Source organism: Aulonocara sp. 'chitande type north' Nkhata Bay, linkage group LG12 (assembly GCF_057382095.1).
Source record: "Aulonocara sp. 'chitande type north' Nkhata Bay isolate Kocher_YH1m ecotype deep benthic linkage group LG12, A_spYH_male_GT1.1, whole genome shotgun sequence".
Taxonomy (NCBI): Eukaryota; Metazoa; Chordata; class Actinopteri; order Cichliformes; family Cichlidae; genus Aulonocara; species Aulonocara sp. 'chitande type north' Nkhata Bay.
This window is the reverse complement of record NC_141355.1, coordinates 40,461,703-40,488,461: the sequence shown is the minus strand read 5'-3', so window position 1 is coordinate 40,488,461 and position 26,759 is coordinate 40,461,703. Positions and strand designations below refer to the sequence as shown.

Genomic DNA, 26,759 nt, shown 5'->3' with positions numbered 1-26,759 from the left:
ACCTATGAGCGGCTCTCCTCTGAGCTCCTCGCCCCACCTCTAAGGCTGAACTGGCTTTGTTCCAGGAAGTAACCATATTTGGTCAAGAGCAAAATTTAAACCTCAATACAATAGAGCCCCCCCCCCCCGTGAACACTGAAGCGTTGTCACGAGGATCTCGTCTGCTTTGCTTCAAAAGTGAAAACAGCTGGAAGAACACATCTGCACACAAACATCTGCACACAAACATCTGCTTTTATTAGCACGGGTTCATGTTGGGGATGCAGTACGGTGGCCCCTAAGGACAAATGACACAGGTGCACAGTCAGGAACAGGGCGGGGAGTCGGGGGCGTGTCCACGAGCAGCACTCGGGTTTCAAACTCGCAGCTTGGAGCGACAGAAACGTGCGTGAAGTGGTGAGGGTGGAGCGGTCCGATGGTCGTTATTCTGCGACCGTCTGAAACTCAAAAATCTCGTCACAGACCGACGAGTGCACCGGCCAACCAGCCAAGGCAGGAGGAGGAGCTCGCTCACACGTCAGCATCAATCACATCTTTCATATATTGACCATCGCCTCAACTGCTCAACATCAGACTCTTCTTCATCACTCCTCCTCCTCCTTCTTCTTCTTCTTCTTGGCGTCTCTACTCTCCAGCCCGCTGGAGAACTCTGAGCAGATCAGCCGGACCTCCCTCTGACCAAACCTGAGACACAGAGAGGAAGAAGGGCGCCATCAGCTCGTCGTCATGACAACAAGAACAGTATTAGTTTTATAATCAGCTTCTTTATACATGTCACACGCACACACACACACTCCTGAGTGGACGGCGTGTAAACGCCATGTGTGACTGAGGGGACCCACTTTGATTATGTACAAGCGTGTGTGTTTGTGGCAGTCATCACAGCAGGACCAATGAGCACGAGCACACACACACACACACGCACGCACGCACGCACACGCACGCACACACACACCGTGCTGCGTCGAGGCCTCGCCTGAGCGCTTTTACTGTCTCCATCTTTGTGTTTGAAGGCGTTCGTGCTTCCTTCGCTTACACGAAGCGCGTCGGGGCCGTGTGCTGACAAACGGCCTCACAGCTTCTGGGCTGATACGCCCTTTGACATCCTGACACGCTGTGTGTCTGTGTTCTCGTCTAGAAGGCGTTGAGCAAACGTTTGCTTCAGCGATGGAGTGGTGGAGGTGAGCGTGCGCTCAGCTGGTGACTGCATCACTTCAAACAGTCACACCTGCTGGTCCAGGTGTGCAGCGGGTCCATCCCGACTCTGTGTGTGTTTAAATTAAGGTTAGAACCCTCGGCTGCACAGTCCTCACTCACCTCTTCTTTCCAGTCAGCTTCTTCTGGTTCTGGTTCTTGGCCGGACTCCCGGTCTGCTTCCGGGCCTGGTTCTGGTTCTTCCTGTGGCTCCCGGAGGCCCCGGGACCGGCGGCGGCAGTCAGACCCTGCGGAGCGTCTCTGAGGCCAAAGCTCTTGGCGGCGTGGCCCAGGTGGAGCGAGCGGATGTGGAAGATGTGTTTGAGGTGAGCAGGGTAGGTGGTGTACGCTCGCAGGAAGGACTGCAGTGCTGTTGACATCACAGTGACAGGTCAGCCAATAAAACAGCAGCACGTTCTCCTCACTCTCGTCACGTTCTCGGCGTCGTTACCTTTCTTGGCAGCCTGTAGCGACCGAGCGTCCGCGTGGACAAAGTTCTCAAACTCAGTCTGAAGGACGGTCGCTCGCTCGCGGACTTCCTGCTCCAGAGCTTTGGACGAACTCTGACAGGAAGAAGAAGAAAGAAAAAAAAAAAAACACGTCAGACTCAGCCGTGCTCCGGAAATCTGCCGTCTGCGCCTCGAGCTCCCTCGCCTCAGCGCTGGAACGGTTTACTAAAGCACCACATGTGACCAGCGTGGTGCAGCGCCCCCCGCTGGGCTGCGTGGTCTGTGATGTCACTCATTGCTCTGACCCGTGTTAAAGGTGAGGACTTCAGACTGGGGTCGTGGGAGGGGCTACTGTAAGGTGCAAACCTGCTCGTCACAGCGCTGCTGAGCACGTGTGAGCTGTGCAAACACAAATGATTATTTTTAGCTGCTGCGGGTCGAACGTGCGAGCGCTCACGCCCCACACTGATTTATTCCTGTTTACTCCGACAGGGAAGAATCCAGAATTTTCAGACTGTTTGATTCAGCAGCTCTGCTGCCGCATCAGCACGAACATCGTCCCCACGGCAGCGTGCGAGACGCGCCCACGTACCACCTGATGTCTGCTCAACAGATGTTTAAATAAAGGTCGACGTGGAGAGAGAGGAGCTGAAATCTGTTCTGACAGCTACAGCGTGACGACACAAGCATCAGGTCGTGGCAGGTCACGCGTCATGGAAGCGGAAACATCAGAGGCTGAACCTGCTTCACACACGCCGTCACCACGGCGCTTTTGACTGGCTGACAGGAGCGACTTTAAAGCGGCGCACAGCAGGCGGTCTGGGCGGGGGTCTCACTCTCTCAGAGTCTTAAAGCTTTTTAAAAATACTACAAGAGCCTCATTAAAAACACAGCGACACACACAGGGGGATGGCCCGGCCGCCCCCGCAGGCGGGCTCCAGGCAGAAACGACACGCTTCCTGTGTCTGGAGACTAACGAGCAGGCTGGCGCCTCCTCGTCATCAGGGCACGATCTGCTCGCCGCTAAACACACCTTGTTCTTTAAGCACAAGCGGTGACCTCCTGCTCACGCTCGCCTCACAAAGCTGCGGCACCAGTCGCTAAGCCGATACCGGCTGGAATGGGCTGGTATCGGCTCGGACTGGTTGTTATGGGCGACCAGCTTCTGAAGCAGGTCTCAGGTGGAGATCGTAGCCGCTGCGTCACTCAGCATGCCCTGCAGCGCGCTAACAGCATCAGAGCTGATGGAGTCCATGATGGGAGCCTACATTCAAAAACGTCAAAGGAGGCGCCGCCTGCTGGTGCTATTCAGCTATTACAAGTTACCAGAGTTTACTAGGAGGCGGAGCTTGAATTGCTCAAGATAAAAAAATGGCAGAAATAAAAAAAAAAAAAAAAAAAAAACATTTAGTGTCTCAGCCAATCACATCTGATCACCAGCCTCACCCGCAGCCACCTGACAGAAGTTTTCGGAAGTGACCTACCTTGCTATGGTACTTGCCCCGCCCCTTGTAGACATCATCGAACATCAGACTGGACAGGATGTCCTGCAGCTTCATCTCTGATAGGCTGAAACACAGTAAGCCCCACCCACATGGTTAAAACCAGCACAAGTGCCACCCAGCATGACACTGCATGTCAGCAAACCTGATGTTGTGATTGGCCAGCTCAGTGATGAAGGCGGTCTCAGCGGGGGTGAGGAAGAGGAGGCTGCTTCCTCGCGCTCCAATCCGAGCTGTACGTCCGACGCGGTGAACGTACTCGGCCGCTGCGGTGGGAGGAGTGTACTGGGAAAAACCAAAAAGGTTATCAGTCATGTCCTGCTCGCTGATTGGCTAGATACATTATGTAGGTGCTTACGATCTGAGCCCGTTTATTCTGCACGCTTCCTCCTCCCCTTTGCGACACCTCTGAGCAATTACTTCAAAATTATTTCTGCATAAAGCCCCTAGTGGACATTACAGGAACTGCAGTGCTTATATAAGCCAATGACTCATCATCAGACTCGTACAGACCAGGAAACCTGGGTTAGCGTACTTGTTTACAGACCCCGTCTTCTGCTGACAAACGATTCAAACGACAGGTATCCGCCCCACACATGACCTCACTGCAGAGCTGCCACCAGATTGGCTACATCCACAAACCCATCATCACAAATTATTAATAAAGGCTCATCATCTGGAATCACAAGCCCTGCTACCCAACCATAACTCTTCCAGTCGTGACTCTCACTCATGCCATCCTTTTCAGACAAAATAAATCACTCGCTGCATCCTTCTGAGTCATTCGATAACATAAAGTCACCTGAATAATCCAGGTGACCTGGGGCAGGTCCAAGCCCCTGGCTGCCACGTCCTGAAACAAAGAGCACACAAAGGAAGTTTACGGTCGTGTCCAAATTCATGGGCTGCTTCCTCCCGTCACAGCGACGCGCCGAAGGCCGTCCAAATTCGTAGACTCCTCTGAATGCAGCCGACAAATGCGTCCTCCTTTTCCCCGAATTTGAAGGATGGGTCGGGTGTGTCCAACAATGGCGGCTGCTACTAAGTTTTAAAATTACTCTTACTAATCTTTCTGGGTCACAAAATAAACGTTTAACATATTTTCAGGCAAGAAAGTAGCTGTGTAAACATCAAATATCTGCTCGGTTTATCAAGATATCGCATATTTGCAAAAGTGCTTCGACGTTTTCGGAGGCGTCTGTTACCCACCAGCTCGACAGCGAGCCGGGAGCTCGAGGGTCACTGATGCGGCCGAGAACGGCACAACTCCCGGCACATCATGTTCAGATCACCTTCGCTACTCGGGTTAAACGTGATATAGGAGTCACTTATACAACCTAAAAATGTTATTGTTGGGCTTTTTTCAGTGTTTTGTTTGTTCGTGAGTAAATCGGTTTGGCTGAGATTAAAGTTATTAGATTAGATAAAACTTTATTTATCGGGTGGGTTCCTCCTTGGTTTTCACACGGCTGATTAAGCAGAAGTGTGAGATGGTCGAGAGTTTCCTCCAGTGTCCTGTTATATTTTAGACAGCAAGGAGCAGACGGCCGAGTTTATTAAAAACTCCACGAGACAGCGGTGACGCAGATCTGAAGGCTGGACCGTCCCATTTCACAGCCGTTTACTTCCGGCCTGCCCGACCTTCTGAGGACCCGGCCCACGTAGACCGCGAAGGCCGGGTCCTCAGGAGGATGCAGCCCTGGAATTTGGACACGACTTACATATGTATTACATATATGTACAGTCATGTGTTGCGTTTAAAATACAGTCTGCCCCCTGGTGGTCACAGCGCACACTGCAGGTTAAAGGATACCGACCGTACAGAGCAGCACTCCCGACTGTGACGCCGAAAACTGCTGGAAGGCCTCCGTGCGGTCCTGGTGGGGAAAACAAACACGCATTTAACACTGAGAGGCGGACAGCAGCAGAAACGGCGGCAAAACGGCAGCATTACCTCCTGCTTCATGTTGCCATGGAGACGCAGGAACCTCAGCGGAGGTTTGCGATTGGCTGAGGGCCTGGAGAGCACAGCGGTGAAGAGAGAGTGAAGGAACTCGACGGCCTCGCAGCTCGAGATGAAGACGATGAGTTTGTCGTTCTGAGAAAACTGAAAGGAAAACATCGAGGACCAATCAGATTTTAGCTTTCCTTTTTTCCTTCCTGCCTTGTACTTATCGTTATGACCACTTCCGGACTGTTCACCTTGCATTTGTCCAGTATGAAAGCAGCCAGGCAGACCAGTCTGACCTTACTGGGAACCACCACCACAAACTGCTTCAGAGCCTCAGGCACAGCAAAGCTCTCTGATTGGCTGGCTCCTTCGGGGTCACATGTTACAGCGGAGGTGGTGGTGAGGTCAGAGCAGGGAGCGCCAGACACGTGGATGCTGACCGGGTCGTTTAAACACACGTCTGCTAACCGCGTCACACCTGAAACACACAGAGGCTGTTATACTGCCCTCTACGGGCCGACGGAGGAACTACAGGAGGGGCAGCACAGCGGTGGACTTGCCATTTGTGAGCGTCGCAGAGAGCAGCACGTTCTGTCGGGCTGGTCCCGCAGAGTTCAGGCTGTTTAATATGACCGTCAGGTCCTTCTCAAAGCCGAGGTCCAACGTCCTGAACGCACACATGGACATAAAATTAAGTCCACGCTGCAGGAGGGCGTCGATCAAAGGGAATCGGAGTCAACTACGCCTAAGAGTTACCGATCGGCCTCGTCCAGGACCAGCCAGCGGACGGCGCTGAAGGCGATGCTCAGGGTGTTTTTGATATGGTCCACCAGACGTCCAGGAGTCGAAACCAGGATGTTGATTCCTTTACGGATCCTGAAGACAGAATAATATTGTTACGACAGCATCGCTTCAGACGCCACAGAGCAGCTGAGAACAGACTCCAGCGGCTTCACATCTCTAAAAGCCTGGATCTGAGCTCTGCTGAGCGCCACACAGCTTTGCTCTTTTTCCAGAGCTGACGAACGAACGTGCTTTGTGATCACACCTGGCCTTCTCCGCTTTCCTCTTCTCTCCTCCCATCAGGACACCTGGGACGATCCAGGTAAACGGCTGCAAAGAGAGAGACACATCTGAGAGCGACTCATGCAAAGCTCTCGTTTCTCTGTCAGCTGCTGATTTCTATATCCACATGCGAAGCAGGAAGTTGTTGGTGCTACAAACCACAGCAAGCACACACCTCTGAAAAACGCAGAGCTGGGGCCGTGAAGTGATTAGTGAATTTTCAGAGCCACTGATTGTGGTGAATATTTGGACTTTGTGCTGGGTTGGTGGGACAGCCGCCCCTCGGGGGTCTATACTGGGACCCAGCCCTGCTTGTGGATCTGTGCTGCCATATTCTCTGCACGACTACGCTGATGCATTTTCTGTAAATGCAGTGAAGGATTTCCATAATCACCACATCCTAAGCACTATTTCATTCTTACAAAATGAACGTGGCCCACAGTGACACTCACTGGCTGACCCCACGCAGTGACGCGAGCACTTCCCGAGGCGTCCGGCTGTCATTCCTGCTCCCGTGTGGACGTCAGGAAACCCACCGCTGTGCGAACATCGACTGCAGCGCTAAGCACACTTTGCTTGGCTCGTCCACATGTCGGCCGTTGCAGGGTGGTAAGCTACGCTGCACACTTCCTTCATTACTTTGGTCTCTGACGTTGTGCCGCATTCTAACGTTTGACTGTGTTTGGTGGGTTTGTCGTGTCTGTGGTGGGACCGGAGCGTGTCCATGTGACAGAGGTAACAACTCGTTTAGAATGAGCGCCTCCATCTGCTTTAGGGACTTTAACCATAGAGTACAATATGAAACAACAGCTGTGAATACTGTGTTACCTTCAGAAGCTTCTGGAAGGTCTGGAAGGTCTGCTGGGCGAGCTGACAAACAGAAGAGCCAACCTTCAGCGTGTGAACAGGAAGTCACGGATGACACTACAGTGAAACGTGCTAATCTGACCGAACCTCTCTGGTGGGGACGATGATGAGAGCCAGAGGACCATCTGACCTGCTGACCTTCGGCTGAATCGACTGAAGACTCTGGACCAGCGGGACGGCGTAGGACAGAGTTTTACCTGCAGACACGTTTGGGTGGCTTTCATTAGGACATGTTGCTAAATGACTTTCCTCACAGTGCAATCTAATACAAACCTTCTTCCTCGTTACAGAGAGTAGTTCTGATCCTGTACGTTCATGTTTGAACATGTGACCTTCAAAAACAACACGACGCTGCAGGAACTAAACTGGGCTGCATCGATATGCACGTACGATAAACACCCACAAAAGGCCCGCAGACACACACATTAACAAGCCCTGACTCACCTGACTCAGGAGGTCACCTGGACACCTCCTGAGTCAGGTGACGTGTTTTATGTCCACCCAGAAGGAGACCCTCTCACCTGAGAACACCTCAGTGTGACTGATCGACCCACAGAGACCTGCTGTATCAGGTACGACAGGTGACTCACCTGATCCTGTCTGAGAGCGGACCACAGCATCGCGTCCCGCCAGGAGAGCTGGGATCGTCTGCTTCTGTACACTGAGTAAGTATTTTAAAAAACAAACAAAACAACAACATTGCAATGTCCCTTTGTAGAGTTTATACGTTGATCAGGTCACAGTCAGGTGTGTGTGTGTAAAAACCAACCTGGTGAGTGTAGAAATATTCATGACTTTGTTCAGAGTGGCCACCTAGAAGACAGAAACAGCCAATCAGAGCAGCTGACAATGAAGCAGCGATGCTGAACGTGAGACAGACGAAAGTGTGTGTGTGTTACCAAGTGAGGGTGCAGGTCGAGGTCTGAAAACGAGTCGGAGGTAAAAATCTTCTCCTTCAGCTGAGCGATGGCTGGTCTGAAGGAAAGAAGACTCCAAATTATTGATTACTGATCACTCCGGAACGTTCTGCAGTCTGAGCCAATCAGAACCAGCCGAGAAGCTGGTTCAATGAGCCAATCGGAGGCGGAGCTGCACCTGTGGATGTCTGGGATGTCAGGGTTATGTTTGAAGAGTGAGGAGGTCTTGATGCCGCCACGTCCCGTTTCCTTCGCTCCATCCTTCTTCTTCTTCTTCTTCGGGGTCCCGTCTGTCCTGTCACTGGGTGGAGCCTAAAAAATAAAGACAGTTCATATGGTGACCCCTGTGGTCATGAAGGGAACTGCAGCCTTTATTCTGTGGCTCTCTGCAGTTGCCATGGGCGAAAGCTGTAACTAAGAAGTGAGGTTAGCAGGTTAGCAAGCTATGATGACATGAAGGCAGCTTCCCCTGTTAGATCACCATGGTAACGGCTTCTGAGCACATCACCTGGTTCAGAGTTTGTGTTTAAAATCCACGTTCTGATTGTGTTGCTGCCTCTCAGTGAGACAATGTTGCCCACATGAATCAGTCACTAACCACTGAATCAGCTGTTCCTCTGATAACAGTGGGCGGAGCTCTGCTGATGCTTTTCATACAGAAGAAGAGTGAACAGGCTGAAAGCTGAAGGGCTTAACAGAGACAGCGGTTTGGATTTACTGAGCCGGCTAACAGAGGAAACCTGGATCTGCACCTGCAGGCTCCTCCTCCTTTGCTGCCACCTGCAGTATGAAGGAGCTCCTCCTCTTCTCTGCTTTCTGCGGCACCTCAAAGTCACAGAAACATCAAATGAACGCACTGAGAGAGAGACAGAGAGAGAGCTCACCCATGGCTGCTGAGCCTTCTGACGTTTCCGTTTGTGGGATGGCGGTGATGACGTCATGTCGCTGGAGCTGTTCCGACACAACTGTTCATCGGAAGATGACATCATCAGAGGTGTGCGTGTGTCCACAAACTACAGGTAAACACAGAGCTGTGAGTCACTCTCACACCAAACTCCATTCACAAACAGTTTGAAGAAGAGCTTCTCTTATTGGTTCAGCTGCGCAGCAGTTTACCTTCAGTCACGTGTAAAACAGCTGTGAATTAGGCCCACGAGGAGCTTAACCCACCACAGAGCGGCGTGTTTAAAGTTCGACACGAGAGCGCGCGGCTGCTACCGTTGACCTGATGCTAACAGAAACTTCCGGTCTGCGAAGACCTTTCAGATTAAAAGAAAAAAATTAAAAAGAGGAAAACGAGACAAATAAATACTCACTGTGAAACTCTCCACACGTACAGACACGCGTGATTAATGCTTCCTGCTATGTCACAAACCCCGCCTTCTCTGCTCAGCAGCTGATTGCGTGGACATGCGCAGTAGCGTCATCTCATTCCGGATACACACTCTAGTAATAAGGGAGACTGCCTGCGTGTAAAAAACACTGACATACTTTGGATGTTATTATAAACATTTATATCCTTAAACTATTTCAGGGAGTCAATCAGAGGGAGGAACATCCTGCTGTCAGCGAGAACACTGGAGGGTCGGGCGGGCGGTGCAGCAGGTGTGGTTTGAGCCTCCAAGTCACACTGCAGGTGAGCCTGCAGGGAGTGCAGCTCCGGCCTCCTCCAGCAACACTACTCAGAGATTCTATTCTTTCCTTCAGGGTCCGCCACAGCGGACCATCTCCAGCTCCATCGCTCGCAGCATCCTCGTGGCTCTGCCGTCAGAATGGTTTCAATAACTTCCCCGCTCAGCTCCAGAACCTGGTCCAGATTCTCAAGGAGAAACTTTCCTCCAATCAGTGCCGTCAGGTGGACTTCATGGCAGGAGGAAGAGGAAATGAGGACAAACTGTCCATCATCCATCAAACGTCCCCGTTCCCTCCTGCTCCACGTCCTGTTGTCAGCAGGAAGGCTTAAAAATAGAGCTGTCAATCAAACGGCACGCCCGGCCCCGCGGGGCCTCAAACCGCCGCGGCGGAGGATTAATTATAGTCATTTACCCAAATCACCGCTTTGAAACGGCGGCGAGCGTCTGAGTGAGGTTTCAATCTCGACTTCAGAGGTAAACGGAGATATTTTAACATGAAGGTGTCCTAAACTGTGATTACTGCTCTCACACGGGAGGAGACGGCAGCGAGCTGACAGAGACGTCAATGGCTGTCAGTCACGCCGAGGCCGCCGACACACACCGCCATCAGAGTACTGATACACTACTGATGCTACTGCATAGTAGTCAAACTATTACTTGTACTACAATGTACTGATGCTCGTAGTACTGAGCATGCTCAGTGCAGCTGAGTGAAACTGTTGTTGATCTGTGAGATCAGCTGACTCGGACACCCACAGGTGCTCAGTGTGTGTGTGTGTGTGTGTGTGTCACAGTCGTGCTCAGGTTTCCCCGAAACTTCCGTCTTTATTTGTTTCTGTGATTTTAGTAAAATGTGCTTCAGACTTTTACTGGAAAACAAAACACATGGGCGAGTGGGCGGAGTCAGTGAGAGCAGGTCAGGTGGGAGCTCTGCCTGAAGAGAAGCATAACAAACACAGGGAGGAGCAGCACATGCTTTATTTTTACAGACAATCATGTGACCTCCGCTTGTTCAGGTGAGTCCAGGTGAGTCAGAGGTCACTCAGAGGTCAGCCTGCTCGCCACGGCCTCAAACACAGAGTGAGGGTCCTGATCAGCATCGATGTGAATGGCCTCAGGATAGACAGACTGACACACACACACACACACACAGAGTTAGATTTTCACCTGCGGGTTACAGCTCATCTTTGCTGCTTGTTCTGATCTTATGATCCATGGGTTTAAATCACAGCTTTGTTTTTGGCCTTTTAGTCTTTGTTGTTGTTCCTAATGTTTTGCCTCCATCTCTCTCCTGTGTGTGTGTACCTGCAGGGCGGCGCTGTGGAGCCTGTACTGTTTCAGTCTCTGTGTTACAGACTCCATGCTGTCCTCAGGTCGGGTCTTTAGTCTGTGCTGAACCTCAGAGCTCGGAGCCGGCCGAGTCACAGGATGGAAGCTGCACACACACACACACACACACACACTCAATACCACCACTGCACCATCAGCACTGTGTGTGCCTACACATGTGTGTGTATTACATCACAGGGCCGACAGCATGATGCAGACGTGTTCTCCCTGCAGTGGGAATTTTCCCGTCACAGGTAAATCTGAGTTCCTGACCTCTGACCGCTGACCGGGTCTGTGGCTCTCAGACTGAGTCTCTCCAGGCAAACGTCATCGGTCAGCTCCAGGAAGAAAACCCTGACAGTAAGAGGAGGACGAGACGAGAATGCGAGCAGGTTAAAAGGATTTCGGAGTTTTCTGGAGAACGGCTCCGTGAGTACAGTGAGCCTGTACCTGTTGGGCTGCTGGTGGCTCTCCTGCAGGCTCCGGGCCTGCTGCAGGTCGCAGGGGAAGCCGTGCAGGATCCAGCCCCCGCGGGTGCAGTCGGGTCGGCTCAGCCGCTCCTCCAGGACCTGCAGCAGCAGCGAGTCTGAAACTGCAGCCACAGCGGGGTTAGTGTCGCCCTCTGGACGCTAGCGCACACGGTCACAGCCGGCCGCGCCTCGGCAGCGACGGTCGGAGGCTTATGTCAGCTCGTACTGTCTCTGCCCCCTCCCTGATTTCTTTTTTGCACATTAGTCACACCATAAACATGTCCAAAAACCCTCTGGATGGTCCCACACACTTGTGGGAAACCTTGTGTGGACTGACGCGAGACGAGCGGCACTTTCTGGAAGGTTTGATAGAGAACATCGCAGCCGCAGGCAGACATGAGTGTGTGCTCACCTGGACGTCTGTCATCCAGGTACGCCTGGACCTCTGCTCCTCGACTGGAACCAGCTGCAGCTACAGACCTCAGCAAACGACCACAGCTCACTGACACACACACACACACACACACACACACACAGTAAAAAGTGAAAACAGTCTTCGTCGTGTGACCTTTGGCCATTCTCATTACTTCCTCCACCTGAGCGAAACCTCAGATTTCACTCTGACCTATATGTGACCTGACAGGACATGCTTTTCATCAGTGTGACCTCTGACCCTTTAAGGTCTCTGTCATATCTTTACATGTTACAAAGAGACTGTGGCAGGTTTGTATTTAGCAGCAACTCGCCCGGAGCTTCCTATTGGATGCACAGTGAGCCTGAGCTGGTGTCCCTCAACTGTGACCCCATCCTGGCTGCGTACCGTCCACCATCCCGTACTTCTCTGACAGCAGCTGGGCTTGACGGCTCCTTCCAGACCCCGGTGGTCCCAGCAGGAGGATTCTGGGAGTTCTGGAGCGCTGACGAGTCCGGACAAAAGCCAGCACTAAGAGAAAACACACACACACCAGTTAATGCTTTACCTGAATCAGCAGGTAGATCACAGAAAGAACGAGCTCAGGTGTATGGAGCACACCTGAGGACAAGATGCTGGAGCTGCCTGCTCTGTGACTGTTTCACTGAGGCATCATTAAAGAACAGTTTCATTCCTGCAGCACCGTTCATAAAGTTCATAAAGCCAAGCGCCAAGTGTTTAGATGTGTCCGAGGCTCCAGCCAGCAGGCCCTGATCACATGACCTCTGGGACCTGCAGGATGTAGTTCAATCATCATAGAGTCCAGGTCCCCTCAGAGTTCCTGACAGAGGATTTAGTAAACGGAGCAAGGGGACCAAGAGCCTCCGTCAGGTACAACTCTGTCAGGGGCACGAACAGGGCCTCCAGCTTCTTCTTCATTAAGATGGAGAAAAACTGTCAGACATCCAACTTTTAATAGAGTCCAAGCACCTCTGCAGGATCTGGACACATGTCTCGAGGCTTAGAGCAAAAAACACCTGAATATCATCTGCATAGCAAAGCTGCTCAAAACGTGCTGAAGACGAGCAGAACCAAAACTGTGGCACACCGCAGGTCTGGGAGGGAGGAGCCTGAACCTGGACTCAACCACAGGAGAGCATCGTTCACACCGATGATGCAAACACTCCTCACTGACCAATCAGCATCTGTGTGTGTGTGAGTCTGTGTGTGTGTGAGAGAGTCTGTGTGGGTCTGTACCTTGCTGGTAGATGTCAGCGTGTGGTTGGTCGCTGTCGATGACCTTGAGCACGTGCTGATAGGCTGATCTCAGACCCGTGACCTCACAACAGTAACGGTGAAGCTTAGCAAGTCTCTGTTGGTCTGTCAGACTCCTCCCCTTCTCCAGACGCCGAGTGATAATGTCATCATCTGGCAGGATGAAAGTCCGATGGTAGATGTCTGCAGACAGGAAGTGATGTCACAAGGAAAGAACATATTCACTGATGTTTGATTATGGGCGTGGGCTCACCCCCAGTGATTGCGTCGACCAGCCGTCCGCAACTTCTCTCCATCAGCACGTCATCCGCCGCCTCGAGCATCACTGATGACACATACCACAGCGTGATGTCACACAGGAAGCAGCCGCGCAGGGCACAAAGCGTGATCTCACTTCCTGTTACTTACCAACGTGCTCGGGGATGACTCCGCCCTGCTGCAGACTCAGAGCCTGCAGGCGAGTCTGAGGGATTCCCTCCAACACCCAGCCCTGCAGTAACACACACACAGACGTCAGGCTGTGTGTGTGTGTGTGTGGGTTCAGAGGTCAGCATGATCCCATGCTCATGAGCAGGTGATGCGTTCAGTCTGTCTGAAGAGTATCTTCAGAAGCCTCCGTCAGAGCTCCAACTCTGAGCTTCTGCACGTGTCTCTGATTCAGTTCAGCTTTATTGACACAGAGCTTCACAGAGAAACCCACCAATCAGACCCCTCTATATGAACAAGCAGGAAGGAAACAGGCAGAAACCTCCAGCAGAACTGGGCTCAGGGAGGGGCTGCTAAAGGGTGCACTGTTAGGGGTGTGGCCTGTTAGACTGACAGGTGCCTGCTCTCTGTTCTGTCCCGGTTCTGTTGGAAGCTCTTGGAAGTGTGTACTAACGGTTCATCTTCACCTGCACATCCACGCTCCTGCCGGACGCAAAGTTGCACAATTTAATGTGACAGCAGCAGGCGGTGTCCTGACGGGACCTGTCAGTCATCCTCAACACACACACCGACACAAACACACACACAGACGGTCCCTGGTGTGTGTGTGACGAGTTTAGCCTGCAGCCAAAAACAGCTATTAGCAAATCAAAGAAGCTGCTAATGACACACACACACACACACACACTCTGACGGGTGGAGCTGTCTCACTGAGATCTTCGCAGGAGTGAGTCTCACATGAGAAGCTGAGATGTGACGAGCCGTGTCCATCTTTCGTTTACAGTCTGAGGTGTAAACAGCTTCTGTTTGTTCTGCTTCTCTGAAGTTTTGACACAAAACGTTGTTAAAGCTTTGCTCGCTAATGTTGCAGCAGAGCAGTTCAGTATTGGCGTACCTGTCGAAACCAAGTGAAAGCAGAGTAATAAAGATCAGCCGACCTGTGGCGGTGGCTGAGGGTAGCCGAGGGCAGGCAGGTATGTCCTGAACCAATCACAACACATGGTTCTTTCCCTTCATTACATAAAATGTTCCCTCAAACTATACCAGACTGAAGTCTCGAACACCGCTCTCTTTCCTGACCTTGTAGAAAAATCAAGGCAGTGTATTTCATTTTGAATGTACTCTGATTGTTAAACATGGAATAAACTTCCTGTCTGCCATGTTTGATCACACGGGTCCAGCAGCTGATCCACGTCTGTGGCAGTTTCTGTTTCTTTATCGTGTAGAGACACAGACGTATTGTTGAACTTCTTCACACTGAGCAACAATAAAGAAGCAGACTAGAAACCCCCCTGTGGGACTGCAGAGCCCTGAGCGGACACCACAGACACCCCCCCTGAACCTGTGCTGCGACTGGGTCCTGCTCAAAGCTGCAGTAGTGCAAAAGAAGGCAGAATTCTTCCAGACCTCCTGCAAAAAGCCCCGCCCTCTCAGACCTCCCGGCAGCGCAGGTAACCTGGGACAGGTGCCGCCGATCTCGCTTGCAGGCGAGTCTTTATTTGTCTGGATGCGTTTTGAGCACGATGCCGCTTGAAGGCGTTCAGTTTGTGTCGCTGTTGTTGTGACAGCTGCTCCTCCGTCTTTCATTGCCTTAAACTGATCTGAAAGCAGCCCTCGCAAACGGGACGTGATGCTAACGAGGAGCGTCGGCGAGGAGCGGCCCGTGTGAATATAACACACATGATGTGACAGCAGCATCCCTTTGATCAGCCCGTCCTCGGGGAGAACGCTGCTCGGCCTGCTGGGAATCGTAGTAGGACACAACGGAGACCAGAGCGCTAATTATCATCAATCACAGACGCAAGTGAGGCGGGTAACGGGGGACGTTTCTAACAGGGGGGACATCAGGGGGGGACGTTTCAAACGGGTTGTGACATGTGGCACCGACGATCTTTGACCCAGGTCTGTGCGAACACGGCACAAATGTTTAATGATGCTTTAAGCTAACCGGACTGTGAGGCTGACTCACCCGGTGGAAGCAGTCCATCTCCTTCAGCCTCTGCTGAACCAGTCCAACCAGCACCCCCTCCGAAAGCTCCTAAACACACAAAACACAGGTCACACGGGCATCAGGATGATGCACAGAATGAACAAACGGGCTCTAGACAGGAGGACCAGGGAGGGGTCGGGCGGTTTGGTCACAAAGTGACAACACTGAGGTCAGACTTCATCACTCCGCTCAGAGTCAACAATGATCAGATACAGACATCAGGAAAAAGCAGGTGTACCTGCTCGGCGTGCAGCTCTGATCGGTACTGCAGTAAACTGCCTTCGGTCACGTGAACAGCTCTCAGCTCGGCGCTCAGCTTTTTGGCCTGAAGAAAACCCCCCAAAAAACATAGAAGAAGAAGAAACGTAAACGAGCAAGCGGAGGTCAGCTGAAAGTTTCCCACGCTCACTTGAACTCACCACGGTGTGTTTGCCGACAGCAGGAGGTCCCAGCACCATGACCCTGGGGACTGACACAGATCAGACGTCAGAAAACAAGCTGGTCACATGACCTGCAGTCTGACTGTTTCCTGCTGCAGACGCTTGCCAAAGATCACCACCGATTGGAGAAATGAAACACCTTACTGTCCTTAAACACAACACGCTGCATTCAAAATCTCGTGGACACACGACCACATCAATATTTCAGAAGAGCGTTGAGAGCGACGTCAGAACAAAGAACCACGACCTATCATTAGCGGTTTGTGAGTGCAGTGGTGTCCGTCTGTGCTGATGTTGCTGGAGTCAGAGCGCCCCCTAGGGGCGGCATCATGTTTCTGCCTCGGCTGTGTTTCGGTCCTTCTCTTGGCCCGATGTATTTGTTAGTTTGTGCTTATTTAAGCTTTTTATTGCTCATTGTGTAGCTGACGTCAGAGAACCTCGTGTGTTTGTGTCTTCATCGTTGCCACTGTTTCCGGTGCTGAACTCTAATCCTAACTGAACAACGGTTTAGGACTGACACTAAACATTTCAGATGTGCATAAAAGCATTTGTAAAACGTGGTGTCTGATGAGCCCCATAGTTGCGTCTCATTTTTAATAACGTCAGAATAAATTCCTGACTCAAAGCTTTACAGGTGTGCGAGCGTTTCGTTGGAGTTTCCAGATATCGCAAACGTCCTGTATGTGTTTCTGTGATAAAAATGATGAATTAAGGCTGAGACCATTTTAAGACTTTATATTCTGCCCGGTCTGCGTTTAAAGACAATTTTAAAGGAATGCTTTAAGCCATAGGTGTCAGACTCTGGCCCGCAGCCTAATTACTTTTGGCCCACGAAGCCATACAAAATTACTATCAGAGCTGGCCTACTGGTATTATACAGCTAATATATATATTGTTTAGTATTAAGCTTTGCTGTTCCATATTCAGTTTTTCAGCAAAACGTGTTTGAGTCCAGAAGAAAAGATTCATTCTTATATCTGGAGGAAGATTTTTTTTTTCAATAAATATTAATGTTAGCCCGCGACTTTGTTCCAGTTTTGAATTTTGGCCCACTGTGTATTTGAGTTTGACACCCCTGCTTTAAGCGATGCTAACAAATAAAAGCCATCAGGGACACGACGGCGACCTCACCATCATCGCTGCTCCTCTGCAGAAGCCCGATCAGGTAGGAGATCGGATCAACAGGCTGATCGATCACCAGGCTGCACAGCATGCTCTGAAACACACACACACAGTGAATGTAGAGCAGCTTCACGCGTGGGAAACCTGCAGCTGCACCTTTACCTGCACCAGCTGGGCCACGTTGTGTTTGTCGGCGTAGACGAACGCCTGAGGAGGAATCCTCAGAGGCCTCACCGTCTCATCCATCAGGAAGTCCCTGAAAGCACCACCAGGCCCACCACACACCGATCAAACACTGATATTCTGTCCCGACTCCCCTGAACGCCGCACACCGACCATCTCCTGTACTCAGGGTTAGGGAGCCAACGGGCCCACGAATAAAGGGCTGTCAGCTGAATACACAACATACACTAACACACAACTGTTCAAACATTTTCTGACAACAATAAAACATGAATGTTTTAACGGTCAACCTGATTTTATCTTTTAAAAAGTTGACGTCCGCTTTCAGAGCTCCACTTCCGGCCTCTCACCTGTCCAAACACCTCTCACCGTTTCCCAGGAACTTTCTGTTGGCTGCTGAAGCGCGGGAAACATTAACAAACGTCTCGCGCTCAGACGTATCCGCTAAAATCCGAACTTTGGCACAAAAACGACGTTAAAACCAAAAATAACGATAACACCAAAACCCTTCCCGCCTCTTCGCTCTCGGGACGGTCGCTACGACGCGTTGGTCGGTTGCTAGGGAACGACGTCATCACTGCCCGTGCAGGGCAAACGGTGCAGAGTTCACGAGGGGACGTTTCTTGAACGGTTAACTAAGGACGATCGATCAGGACCCGACTGACGTCAGAAAAGTCTCATTTCCGCACGTTTGGCGCATTTTTAATCACCTGAGCCAGAACCTGGAGAAAAATGGCGCCTTTAAATCCGTCAGTGAGGAAAACATCAGGTTAGTTTTCCCTATAGTGTCAAATATTCAGATTAAAATACCCGGAAAATACAATCACCCCCAAATTGCATATAAAAATTAATATAAAACAAAGATTAGTAATAATCTAATTATAACAAATTTAATTAGTAATAAATGTCATATTCATGGTGTCAAATATTAATAAGAGAATTCATTTAGAAACAAAGTTCACAAATTCCCTTAAAATAATGTTGGTTTTCAAATATATCTTAAATGTGTGGCAAATCTTTTTAAACAAAGAGCATTGAAAAGTGTGACAACTTTAACAAAAAACGCACAAACAGACGTTTACATCTTTATTTCTGTCACAGTGTTTCAGGAGCACATCTTTGGTTTGTCTGCAGTTACTGATCAGCTGACAAATCCATAAAGAAAACAATCATCAGTCGCAGCGTTTAATTTGGCATGAAGCACTTTTTGGCTTAAACAGGAAAATCAGCTGAAACACAGACTGTAGAAAAAAGACGGACAAAGGCACATCATCGACTCTGAAGCTTCAGCGTTACAGTTTCAGCCGCGTCACTTTCTTGTGATCAAATCCTGGAATTTGATTGGCTGATGCAGGCGGCTGTAGCTGCTAGCTATCTGCGAGGCTTCACCTCAGCTAACTGGAGTCCCTGAACTAGACTCCTTTTATCATAACTATGGATCAATACTATGGCTGAGACTATGGCGGTACTAGCAGACCGCCCAACAGACCACTCCCATCAGCACTGGATAGGAGCGACTGTCCTTTTGATTGGATGCCACTTATTAGAGGGCATTTTTGTTTGTGGATACTAGCCAGGCTAGCTGTAGATTTAATTCCCCTAATAAATAACAATCGTTACTGAAAGTTTGCTGATCTTGGATCAGCCTGCTTATTGCCTTATCATTATCATCTTTATTGCTCTTTTCCAGAGTGAGGGCGGAGCCCCTAGGAACCCCACCTCCTCCTCCCTCAGATGTCGGGCAGTGTCTCGTCGTAGTCCATGATGCTCAGTTCGTGTCTCCTCTGTTGGACGGCGAGTGTCAGGTCTACGGGGGCCACGATGGGGTCTGCGGCTTGGCTCAGCGGCTCAGTCTGAGGACTTCCTACAGGGAGTGATGCCTCCTCCACCTCCTGACCGAGTGGAGGGCTTGCTGGTTGGACATTCACCTCCTCCTCCTCCTCCTGGTTCTGATCTGTGGGTCTGAACAGCTGTCGGGCTCGTTGCTCCAGGAAGGAGCCGACAGCCAGCGGGGAGTCGATGGGGGAGAGTGAGAGGGACACGGGGGAGGTGGAAAGGACCTCCACTGCTCCGTTCATGATCCCAACAGCAGAAGAAAACGGGAGGAGGGACTTTTGGCTTCCCTGAGCATCAGGTAAGGCTCCGCTGTCGGATCTGGAGGACAGTATGACACAGAAAGGCAAACATTTATCAACAACGCACACGTGGAGAATAAAAGCACAGACACTCGTCCTGGTTCTGCCCGTCTCATTAAATCATTTTGGACGTCTCTGTGGGATCGAGGCGTCCTCGGACGATGGCCCTGTTTACCTGCTGACGTCCTGCAGCTCGCCGTTTGGGTGAGCCCCGCCTCCCGCGATCTGACCGTACAGCTGAAGCATCTCGGTCTGCAGCGCCTGAGTAACTCTCCTCAGAGCGGCACAGCGGCTCTCCGACGCCGACAGCTCTACCCTGAAAGCGACATACGCAGTCTGAGTCCGACGCTTCCCGTGTGGAGAGTTCCAGAAGGTGAAGCCGGACTGACCTGTTCTGGTTCTTGGTGTCCTCCAGCAGTTTTTTCTGGCTCAGGATCAGCTGGTCTTTCCTGGCCTGCTGGCTCTCCAGCTCCGTGATCCTGTGATTGGCTGCTTCCAGCTTCTGTCTCTGCTGGACATCGTTGTCCTTCAGCCTCAGGAACTCCTTACCCACACTGCACTGCAGCATGGACGCCTCCTGACACACAGCAGAGTACATTTAGAACAGCGCACGCTCCATTCATCATAGTGGCCACATTTGCATTACACAAAAGGGTCAGCAGAGGGCGGTGTGTTGTTGAGAGAGTCAACTCCCCGACTTACGTCTGAGGAAGCGTAAAAGGTGTGCTATAACTCTGTACGTGCTTTTAGTGAACCGTCTTTAATAAGAAACAAAAATCTAAATCAAAACATACGTTGAAGGAGAAACGGAGGGCCTGTCTCAATATGCGTACTTGTGTTCTCGTCCAAAACTCAAACGCAGCAATGGCGGACGAGCGGGGCTAAAAACTTTTACATATTACTCTTTCTGGGTCACAAAATAAACTTTTAAGTTATTTTCAAGCGAGAATGTAGCTGTGTGAACTTCAAACATCTGCTCGATTTATCAAGATGTCACATATTTCCAAACGCGCTCTGACGTTTTCGGAGACGTCTGTGACCCGCCGGCTCCACAGCAGACAGCGAGGTCGAGGATTATTAGAGCCGGCGAGAACAGCGGACTCCCGGCACATCGTTTTCAACCCCCCCGCGGTCTTTTTGCTACTCAGGTTAACCCTTTACAGCCGATCGGAGCGGGCACGCTCTGTTATGCGTAACTATTTTTAAATCCCGGTAGCTCTGCAACCAAGTAAGCTAGCGCAATAATTTTTTTGCATATGAAACTGGAGGAGTTGTACTTACATCTTATGCCATCAGCTTGTCCTCGGTCACAGTTTCCTTCCACATATAGCTTTGCAAAAACTGCATAAAAATCACTTGCAGCAACAAAAACATGATATTCCAGAAACACGCTTCGCCGATCCATCAGCTGTTTGTAACACTTCCTACGTCCATCAGTGCGAACTATCACATGACCGCATGACCTGCCCGAAACCGGAAGTGACGTAATTTTGCGGAAATGTAGTTTTTTACGATCGGGGCCTTATGAGCTTGTGTTTTACTTGTTATGTGTTTTAAAAAGTTATGTTTGACTTTATGACTTTCTGTGTCGTTTCTGGGATGCTTAAGACTCATATTGCACTGCTGGAAATAGTTTATTTTGATGCACATGCTGTTTTTTTGCAAATTTGCACTATAATATTTATTTTCGTTTTTCCTGCAGTATATAAAAATTGGTGTATTTCAAAAATAAAACTATGAAGACACTCAAAATAAATTTCCTGTGGTGGGAAACTATTTTGTGTAACTTTTTTGTATTTACAGTTTTGAGTAGAGATGGCACGATACCACTTTTTTATGTCCGATACCGATACCGATATCATAAATTTGGATATCTGCCGATACCGATATGAATCCGATATAGTGTTTTTTAATCAACAAAACTGTTTTTTAAAATATCTTGCTGCATTTTGCAAGTCTGCAAGTTCATACTCAAGTTTAAAACAACAACTACACTAAAGCTATTCTGTTATACCTGTATAAAAAAAAATATTTCATAGTTCAGCAATACTGATCAATCTAATAAACTTAGACCTACACCATCCTCCCTATTCTGGTATTTTAAAGAGTACTTAGCGTAAATATTAAGCAACCTAACTAATAGGGTTCCAACTCCCAGCAACAACAAAAATAAATAAATAAAAAATAGGGAACCACCCCTCACGCTCCACCTCATGATGCTTAATCGACGTAATCAACCTTAATTTGATGCAGTGTGAAAAAAAATGCACAGAAATCAATTATTTTTCAAGAAATATTAAATAGATTCAACATCTTTCTTCAACAAAATTGCAGATTGCACAGATGGTACCTTCCCAAAGGAAAAAGTACTATAGCTTACTAGGGTATATATATTAGACTTAATAGTCACTATATACAGTAATTGACTTCTATTCATTTTACATCAAATTAAAACTTTGTGTGTCAGATAATTATTTATTAAAAGCTCGACATTTTAAATGAGAATAAGAAAGAAAAGTATGTCTTTGTGCCCCCTTTTCCCAGTTAATGCCCTATCGGCCCCCCTGGCTAAACTTTGCTAGATCCGCCCCTGCACAGTTACCAGCGTCAGCTACGTAGAAAAAGATCCTCGAGTAGAAAGTAATATTAAATAAATTCTAACAAAAGCTTATCAAGCTTAAACGTGCTGCTGTTGTTCAGCCGCTGGTTTCCTCTTTCTGGTGCAAAGTGGGCCAAAAACAAAGACGGACTTGCGACAGAAAAGCCGATCAGCTGATCGTTAAGCAGTTTCATGATTGAAGTAGCAGCAAGAAGAGGCAGTCGCTCCATATATCGTTTGTTAAGCTTAACGCAGGAATGCTTTACAAACATTCAGAGATGGACTTACACACTTGCTTTACTTCTCTCGGGGATAACTTTGTTGGAGATGAAATGCCGGGTTGCTAGCGAAGCTCCAAATGCTATCCAGACCACCGACAGGTCCCGCATGCCACAGCCGCTCTATCACGTGATGCATACTGCTCCGACATGCTAACGTTCTGAGGTGAGTTACGGGTGTTGCAAGTTTGTGAGGTGCTTTCGTGATATTTAATGGATCGGATTACATTTTTTATTTTTCTCCGATATCCGATCCAGTAATTTAGGTCAGTATCGGACCGATACCGATACGTAATATCGGATCGGTCCATCTCTAGTTTTGAGGGATAAGCCTCTTAAATTTCTCTCACTAGAAATATATGTTAAAAAAGCAAAAACGATTTTCAATTTTTTTGTAGTTTATTGCACTTTTTTGCAATTTATGTAATTACTATGCACCTAATGCAGACATATTATTAAAGTTTGGGCTATAATGGTTGTATTGATGTATAGCAACTTGAAATGCTCCTAAAAATGGCTCCACAGCATGTAAAAATATAATATAAGCTCTGGTGGACTTGGTTCTATGGTAGGTCTTAAAGGGTTAAACAAACCCCAGCAGCTGTCTATTGTATTGAGTGTCCACTACAATAAAAATAAAAGCGTTCTAACATCTCACCTGCTTGTTTTTATTAAGGTATGTACACGTATGTACATGTACACTATTTTTATTAATGGAGATTTCACTACTGAGGTTAAACATGATATATAAGTCACTTAGATCACTTCTAAATGTTAGGTTTGTTTCAGTGTTTAATTTGTTCCTGAGTAAACCGGTTCGGCTGTGATTAAAGCTTCATCACATATTACTCACAGTTAAATTAAGGACGGCAGTAAAAACTCTGGACCTGTGACATCATCAAGTACGCTGCTGTTCCAGTTGTACAAATCGCGAGTCCGTGCTCGCGTTCTCGGCGAGACCGGACTCGCCGAGAACGCGAGCACGGACTCGCGTACTTAGAATTGAGAAAGGGCCGGAGTCTGAGTAACGATTGTGATGTGCTGATCTCGGCAGGTTAGCGTGGAAGAGAAAACGTGTCTCACTGAAACGATGAGAAACACAGTCGTAGATGTGATTCTGCTAATCAGATCCTGAAGCTCTGCATGCAGGCGCGTGTCTGCGCTTTATCACCCACTCGTTCGCCGCTACAGTCGAGTAGCGCCTAAGGCGCGTGGGGTCGTCATAGCAACATGGCTAAAGGGAAAACGTGTTTTTACGAATCTGAGTTAAAAACAGATCCTGTTGAAGTGAATACTGACGTGACAGAGCTAACGATGAGTCATGTTCAGGTACGACGTAGAAAACAAGAAAATGTGATTTTGATGTTTGAGCTTTAGTCACAGAGAGAAACGCAGCAGGATGTGACATCACAGAGAGAGAGGAGGAGCCATATGGGCGAATGAGGATGAAGGAGCGTTCGGTCTTTGAACACTGAACTGGATTTATTTATTTGTCTGTTTCTCATTCTTGCCGTGTTTACAACTTCCAAGCATTTGGAGTTTATCTACACCAAGGGTCTCAAACTCGTGGCCCAGGGGCCACTAACGGCTCACGTCACCCCTACTCACGGCTCGTACATGATGTGACGAAATATGATGCAGTTTGGCCGATGAAGTGACTTTTTATGTTTGTTGTCGAGCGCAATGTTAAAATAAGTTCTTTAAATGATTTAATATGAAGACAACATGAGCAGAGAGCAGGAACGTGTACACGTATGTCTGCACGATGATTTAGTTACAAACACAACGACATCAGCAGTGCTGCCACGTGTGGGACCGACAGAGGAGCGATGTGTTTGTTTGGTCATTCAATGAAAGGCTTCGGGTAGTTAAATTATACAGGCACAGTCGTCTTCTACAAGTTAGAAATTTAAAAAACAAAAAACATTTTCAGAAATATTTGTGTCTGTTTTCTTGTTTGTTTTTGTACTACTTGAGCACTAAAGTGGCTCCAATGAGACGACAGCAGTGGCCCTCGGCTCGTTCATATTCGAGGCCCCTGATCGACAGAGAGCCCCTCCTCTCCGTCCACCTCCCTGAAGTCAACATATAAATAACTACATATAATTTAACTTGTGTTACACTGACAGTGTACATTATGGACATTCACTTTCTAACAACCAAGAATTGAATAGAATAGCCTTTTATTATCATTGTACATGTACAATGAAACTGTGGGTGCTCCACAACAACTGTGCCTGAATAAAATATAAAAAGTAAGGAATAAACAGGAGAAATCTGTCGGCACAGACTGGAGAAGAAAATAGTAGCTGGCTGAAGCTGGCTGAAGCTGACTGAAGCTGGCTGAAGCTGACTGAAGCTGACTGAAGCTGGCTGAAGCTGGCTGAAGCTGGTGTGTGTGTGTGGGTCTTACGGTGCAGCGCTGTGTCTCTCCGCCCTCCAGCTGTTGCTGCAGAGCTTTGTTGGTCTCTCCGAGCAGGACCAGCTGCTGGTTCAGCAGGAACATCTGTTGATGCAGCTGCTCACTGCTGCACAGCTGGAGACACACAGACACACAAACATCTGTAGAACAGGACTGAGTGGGAGCAGCTGCCTCAGGACTTCAGCTGTGGTTACTGTTTTTGAGCCACTGTGGGCTCGTCCTCCTTCATTATTCAGAAACAGAAAAACTGGCTTTGTCTTCAGTTTCTCTGCTGCTGGTTTAAACTGAAACAGCCTGAGCACACACGGACTCGTTACAGACTCGACAGACCTATCGGTGTCTGACAGGAAGTGAAACCCCTCTGACCCACATATCTGCCTCCTCTCGGTGTGTATTTAGTCGTCATGGACACACTGTGATGCTGCGAGGCCACACACAGAGAGAAGCAGCTGAGCGCCGTGCTCCTTCAACGATGCCATCGACTAATCGGGACTCACCTTCACTGACAGCTGGGTCAGCTGGTGCTCAGCATTATACGCCCTGTAATTGGCTTTCTGAAGCTCCGCCTCCAGATCCTGCAGTCTGCTCTGGCACTCCTGCAGCTCACCCTGCAACAGCCAATCAGAGCACAGGATGTGAAGCTCTTTGCTGATGGTGTGTGTGTGTGTGTGTGTGTGTGTGTGTGTGTGTGTGACCTGCAGTCTCTGGCTCTCTCTCTGCTCGTCTCGTTGCAGCTGCAGCAGATGTGCAATGTGTGTGTGCAGCTGCCCGCTGCGTGTGTGTGTGTCGCGCTGCAGCGCCGAGTATCGGCGCTGCTCCTCGTCCAGACTCGCCCTCAGACTCCAGATCTCCTCGTCTTGAACGCCGAGCTGAGACTTCTGCAACCAGCAGCGTGACGGAGGAGAGAAAACATGAGAGGAGGGGCTACGTGGGTGGTGTTCAGCATCATGATGAGGTTGACGTGTGTGTTACCATGGCAGCGCTCTGCTCCTCCAGCGTTGTCGCGTTGATGACCCTCCGCAGCAGCCGGCGGTTTCGGATGGCGTGCTGTTGCCGCTTGAAGCGCTCGTACTGGAGCTGAGCATGGACGAGCAGCAGCTGATTGGTCAGAGACTGAAGCTCCTCCTCCTGGGTGGAGCCTGACACACACACACACACACAGTTCTAATGAAATCCTCTGTGCTGATGCAAACCCGGCAGCTTGACGCCGCAGCTCGTCTGAGGGTCATTAAACGAGCTGAGCGTGGTCAGTACGGCGAATACGAGAGAACCGGAGCACGGTGTCCCACAGCTGCCAAGAACCAGCGTGGATCCTGCTGCGAACCGCTTCCTCATCAGCCTCAAGACGTGAAAACTGAACCCGAGAACACCAGCCGGCTAAATCAAACCTGAACGCAGATTCAGGACGGCGCCCGCAAACAGCAGCGAATGTGACGACGAGCTGAAACAGCGGCGCGGGTTCAGGAGCTTGTCAGCTCCACACAGTGAGCTTACAGCTTCATGTGCATGTGAGGTTAATGAGCGTGATGAGGCGAGAGTTCAGGTACCTTTGCTTTTCATGCTCTGCTGTTTACCTCCAGAGTGACTCCGATCCACCGACTTACTCCCAGCTGATAACCTGTGAACACCACAGAAGAAGAAAGAGGTGACGCAGGTTAGCACGTTTTACACAACATCAGACGGGTCTCTGATGACACGCGTGCAGACGTTTCAAATCTAAGGACACGGTTTCATCGACAGACTAGACGATGGCTGCACCTCGCTCCATCGATCGGCGAGCAGCGGGAATCTCGCTTCGTGTTTAATGTCTTGTTTTGTCGCCTCACCCCGACCGGCCTCTCCTCCCTCAGCCTGGCTGTGCTGCAGCTTTCTTCCTGTTAGAAGGACTTCTGTCTTCCCACTATCTCCAAAGCGCTCGCTCAGGGGGCGTTTATGCGTTACAATATGAAGCTAGGCGACTCACACCTTTGATGTGATACTGATCGGTGTGTTTTGGGCGTGAGGCGGCGTTCTGCCTGATAATGCCCTCTGATAACTTCCTGCGGCTCACCTCCTGCTGAGGCAATCGTGGGCGTTGTTTCCACGGGCGATCAGCTGGT

At 49.6% G+C, this 26,759-nt stretch overlaps 3 protein-coding genes across 10 annotated transcripts in view; all 3 read right to left on the bottom strand.

Moving 5' to 3' along the window:
- Window positions 1–216: 216 nt before the first annotated feature.
- Window positions 217–10,244, bottom strand: ddx31 (DEAD (Asp-Glu-Ala-Asp) box polypeptide 31). Of its 4 annotated transcripts, none has more exons than XM_086257870.1 (20): window positions 9,262–10,221; window positions 8,830–8,958; window positions 8,124–8,257; window positions 7,928–8,003; window positions 7,798–7,841; window positions 7,619–7,689; window positions 7,116–7,225; window positions 6,990–7,031; window positions 6,145–6,209; window positions 5,853–5,972; window positions 5,657–5,763; window positions 5,348–5,574; window positions 5,100–5,252; window positions 4,963–5,022; window positions 3,948–3,998; window positions 3,291–3,430; window positions 3,128–3,212; window positions 1,646–1,757; window positions 1,318–1,564; window positions 217–684 (listed from the first exon to the last, which is right to left on the bottom strand). In XM_086257870.1, exons 2-20 carry the CDS (start codon window positions 8,932–8,934, stop codon window positions 585–587), a joined length of 2,049 nt encoding a protein of 682 aa, XP_086113996.1. In that variant the 5' UTR covers window positions 8,935–8,958; window positions 9,262–10,221; the 3' UTR covers window positions 217–584. The 4 variants fall into 4 exon arrangements, with proteins under 4 accessions (XP_086113996.1, XP_086113994.1, XP_086113995.1 ...); XM_086257868.1 differs by having other exon boundaries at window positions 9,062–10,220; XM_086257869.1 differs by having other exon boundaries at window positions 8,830–10,221.
- Window positions 10,245–10,416: 172 nt separating this feature from the next.
- On the bottom strand, window positions 10,417–17,841 carry ak8 (adenylate kinase 8). Of its 5 annotated transcripts, none has more exons than XM_086257879.1 (15): window positions 17,577–17,841; window positions 17,206–17,299; window positions 17,053–17,137; window positions 15,901–15,950; window positions 15,720–15,806; window positions 15,461–15,529; window positions 13,474–13,555; window positions 13,319–13,390; window positions 13,048–13,218; window positions 12,199–12,321; window positions 11,791–11,880; window positions 11,359–11,500; window positions 11,182–11,262; window positions 10,885–11,014; window positions 10,417–10,707 (listed from the first exon to the last, which is right to left on the bottom strand). In XM_086257879.1, exons 2-15 carry the CDS (start codon window positions 17,287–17,289, stop codon window positions 10,618–10,620), a joined length of 1,356 nt encoding a protein of 451 aa, XP_086114005.1. In that variant the 5' UTR covers window positions 17,290–17,299; window positions 17,577–17,841; the 3' UTR covers window positions 10,417–10,617. The 5 variants fall into 5 exon arrangements, with proteins under 5 accessions (XP_086114005.1, XP_086114003.1, XP_086114004.1 ...); XM_086257877.1 differs by having other exon boundaries at window positions 13,048–13,248; window positions 17,206–17,385; window positions 17,517–17,838; XM_086257878.1 differs by having other exon boundaries at window positions 13,048–13,248; window positions 17,517–17,838.
- A 458-nt stretch (window positions 17,842–18,299) lies between these two features.
- Window positions 18,300–26,759, bottom strand: part of tsc1a (TSC complex subunit 1a) — a 16,242-nt gene continuing 7,782 nt past the window's right edge. The window contains exons 14-22 of the mRNA XM_086257867.1: window positions 26,711–26,759; window positions 26,208–26,278; window positions 25,633–25,799; window positions 25,356–25,538; window positions 25,158–25,268; window positions 24,652–24,774; window positions 19,751–19,938; window positions 19,537–19,677; window positions 18,300–19,380 (exon numbers count right to left, since the gene is read on the bottom strand). The exon at window positions 26,711–26,759 is cut by the window's right edge and continues 85 nt beyond it. Of these exons, the coding sequence (XP_086113993.1) occupies window positions 18,957–19,380; window positions 19,537–19,677; window positions 19,751–19,938; window positions 24,652–24,774; window positions 25,158–25,268; window positions 25,356–25,538; window positions 25,633–25,799; window positions 26,208–26,278; window positions 26,711–26,759 (1,457 nt within the window). The 3' untranslated portion in view covers window positions 18,300–18,956. The remainder of the gene's footprint in view (window positions 19,381–19,536; window positions 19,678–19,750; window positions 19,939–24,651; window positions 24,775–25,157; window positions 25,269–25,355; window positions 25,539–25,632; window positions 25,800–26,207; window positions 26,279–26,710) is intronic.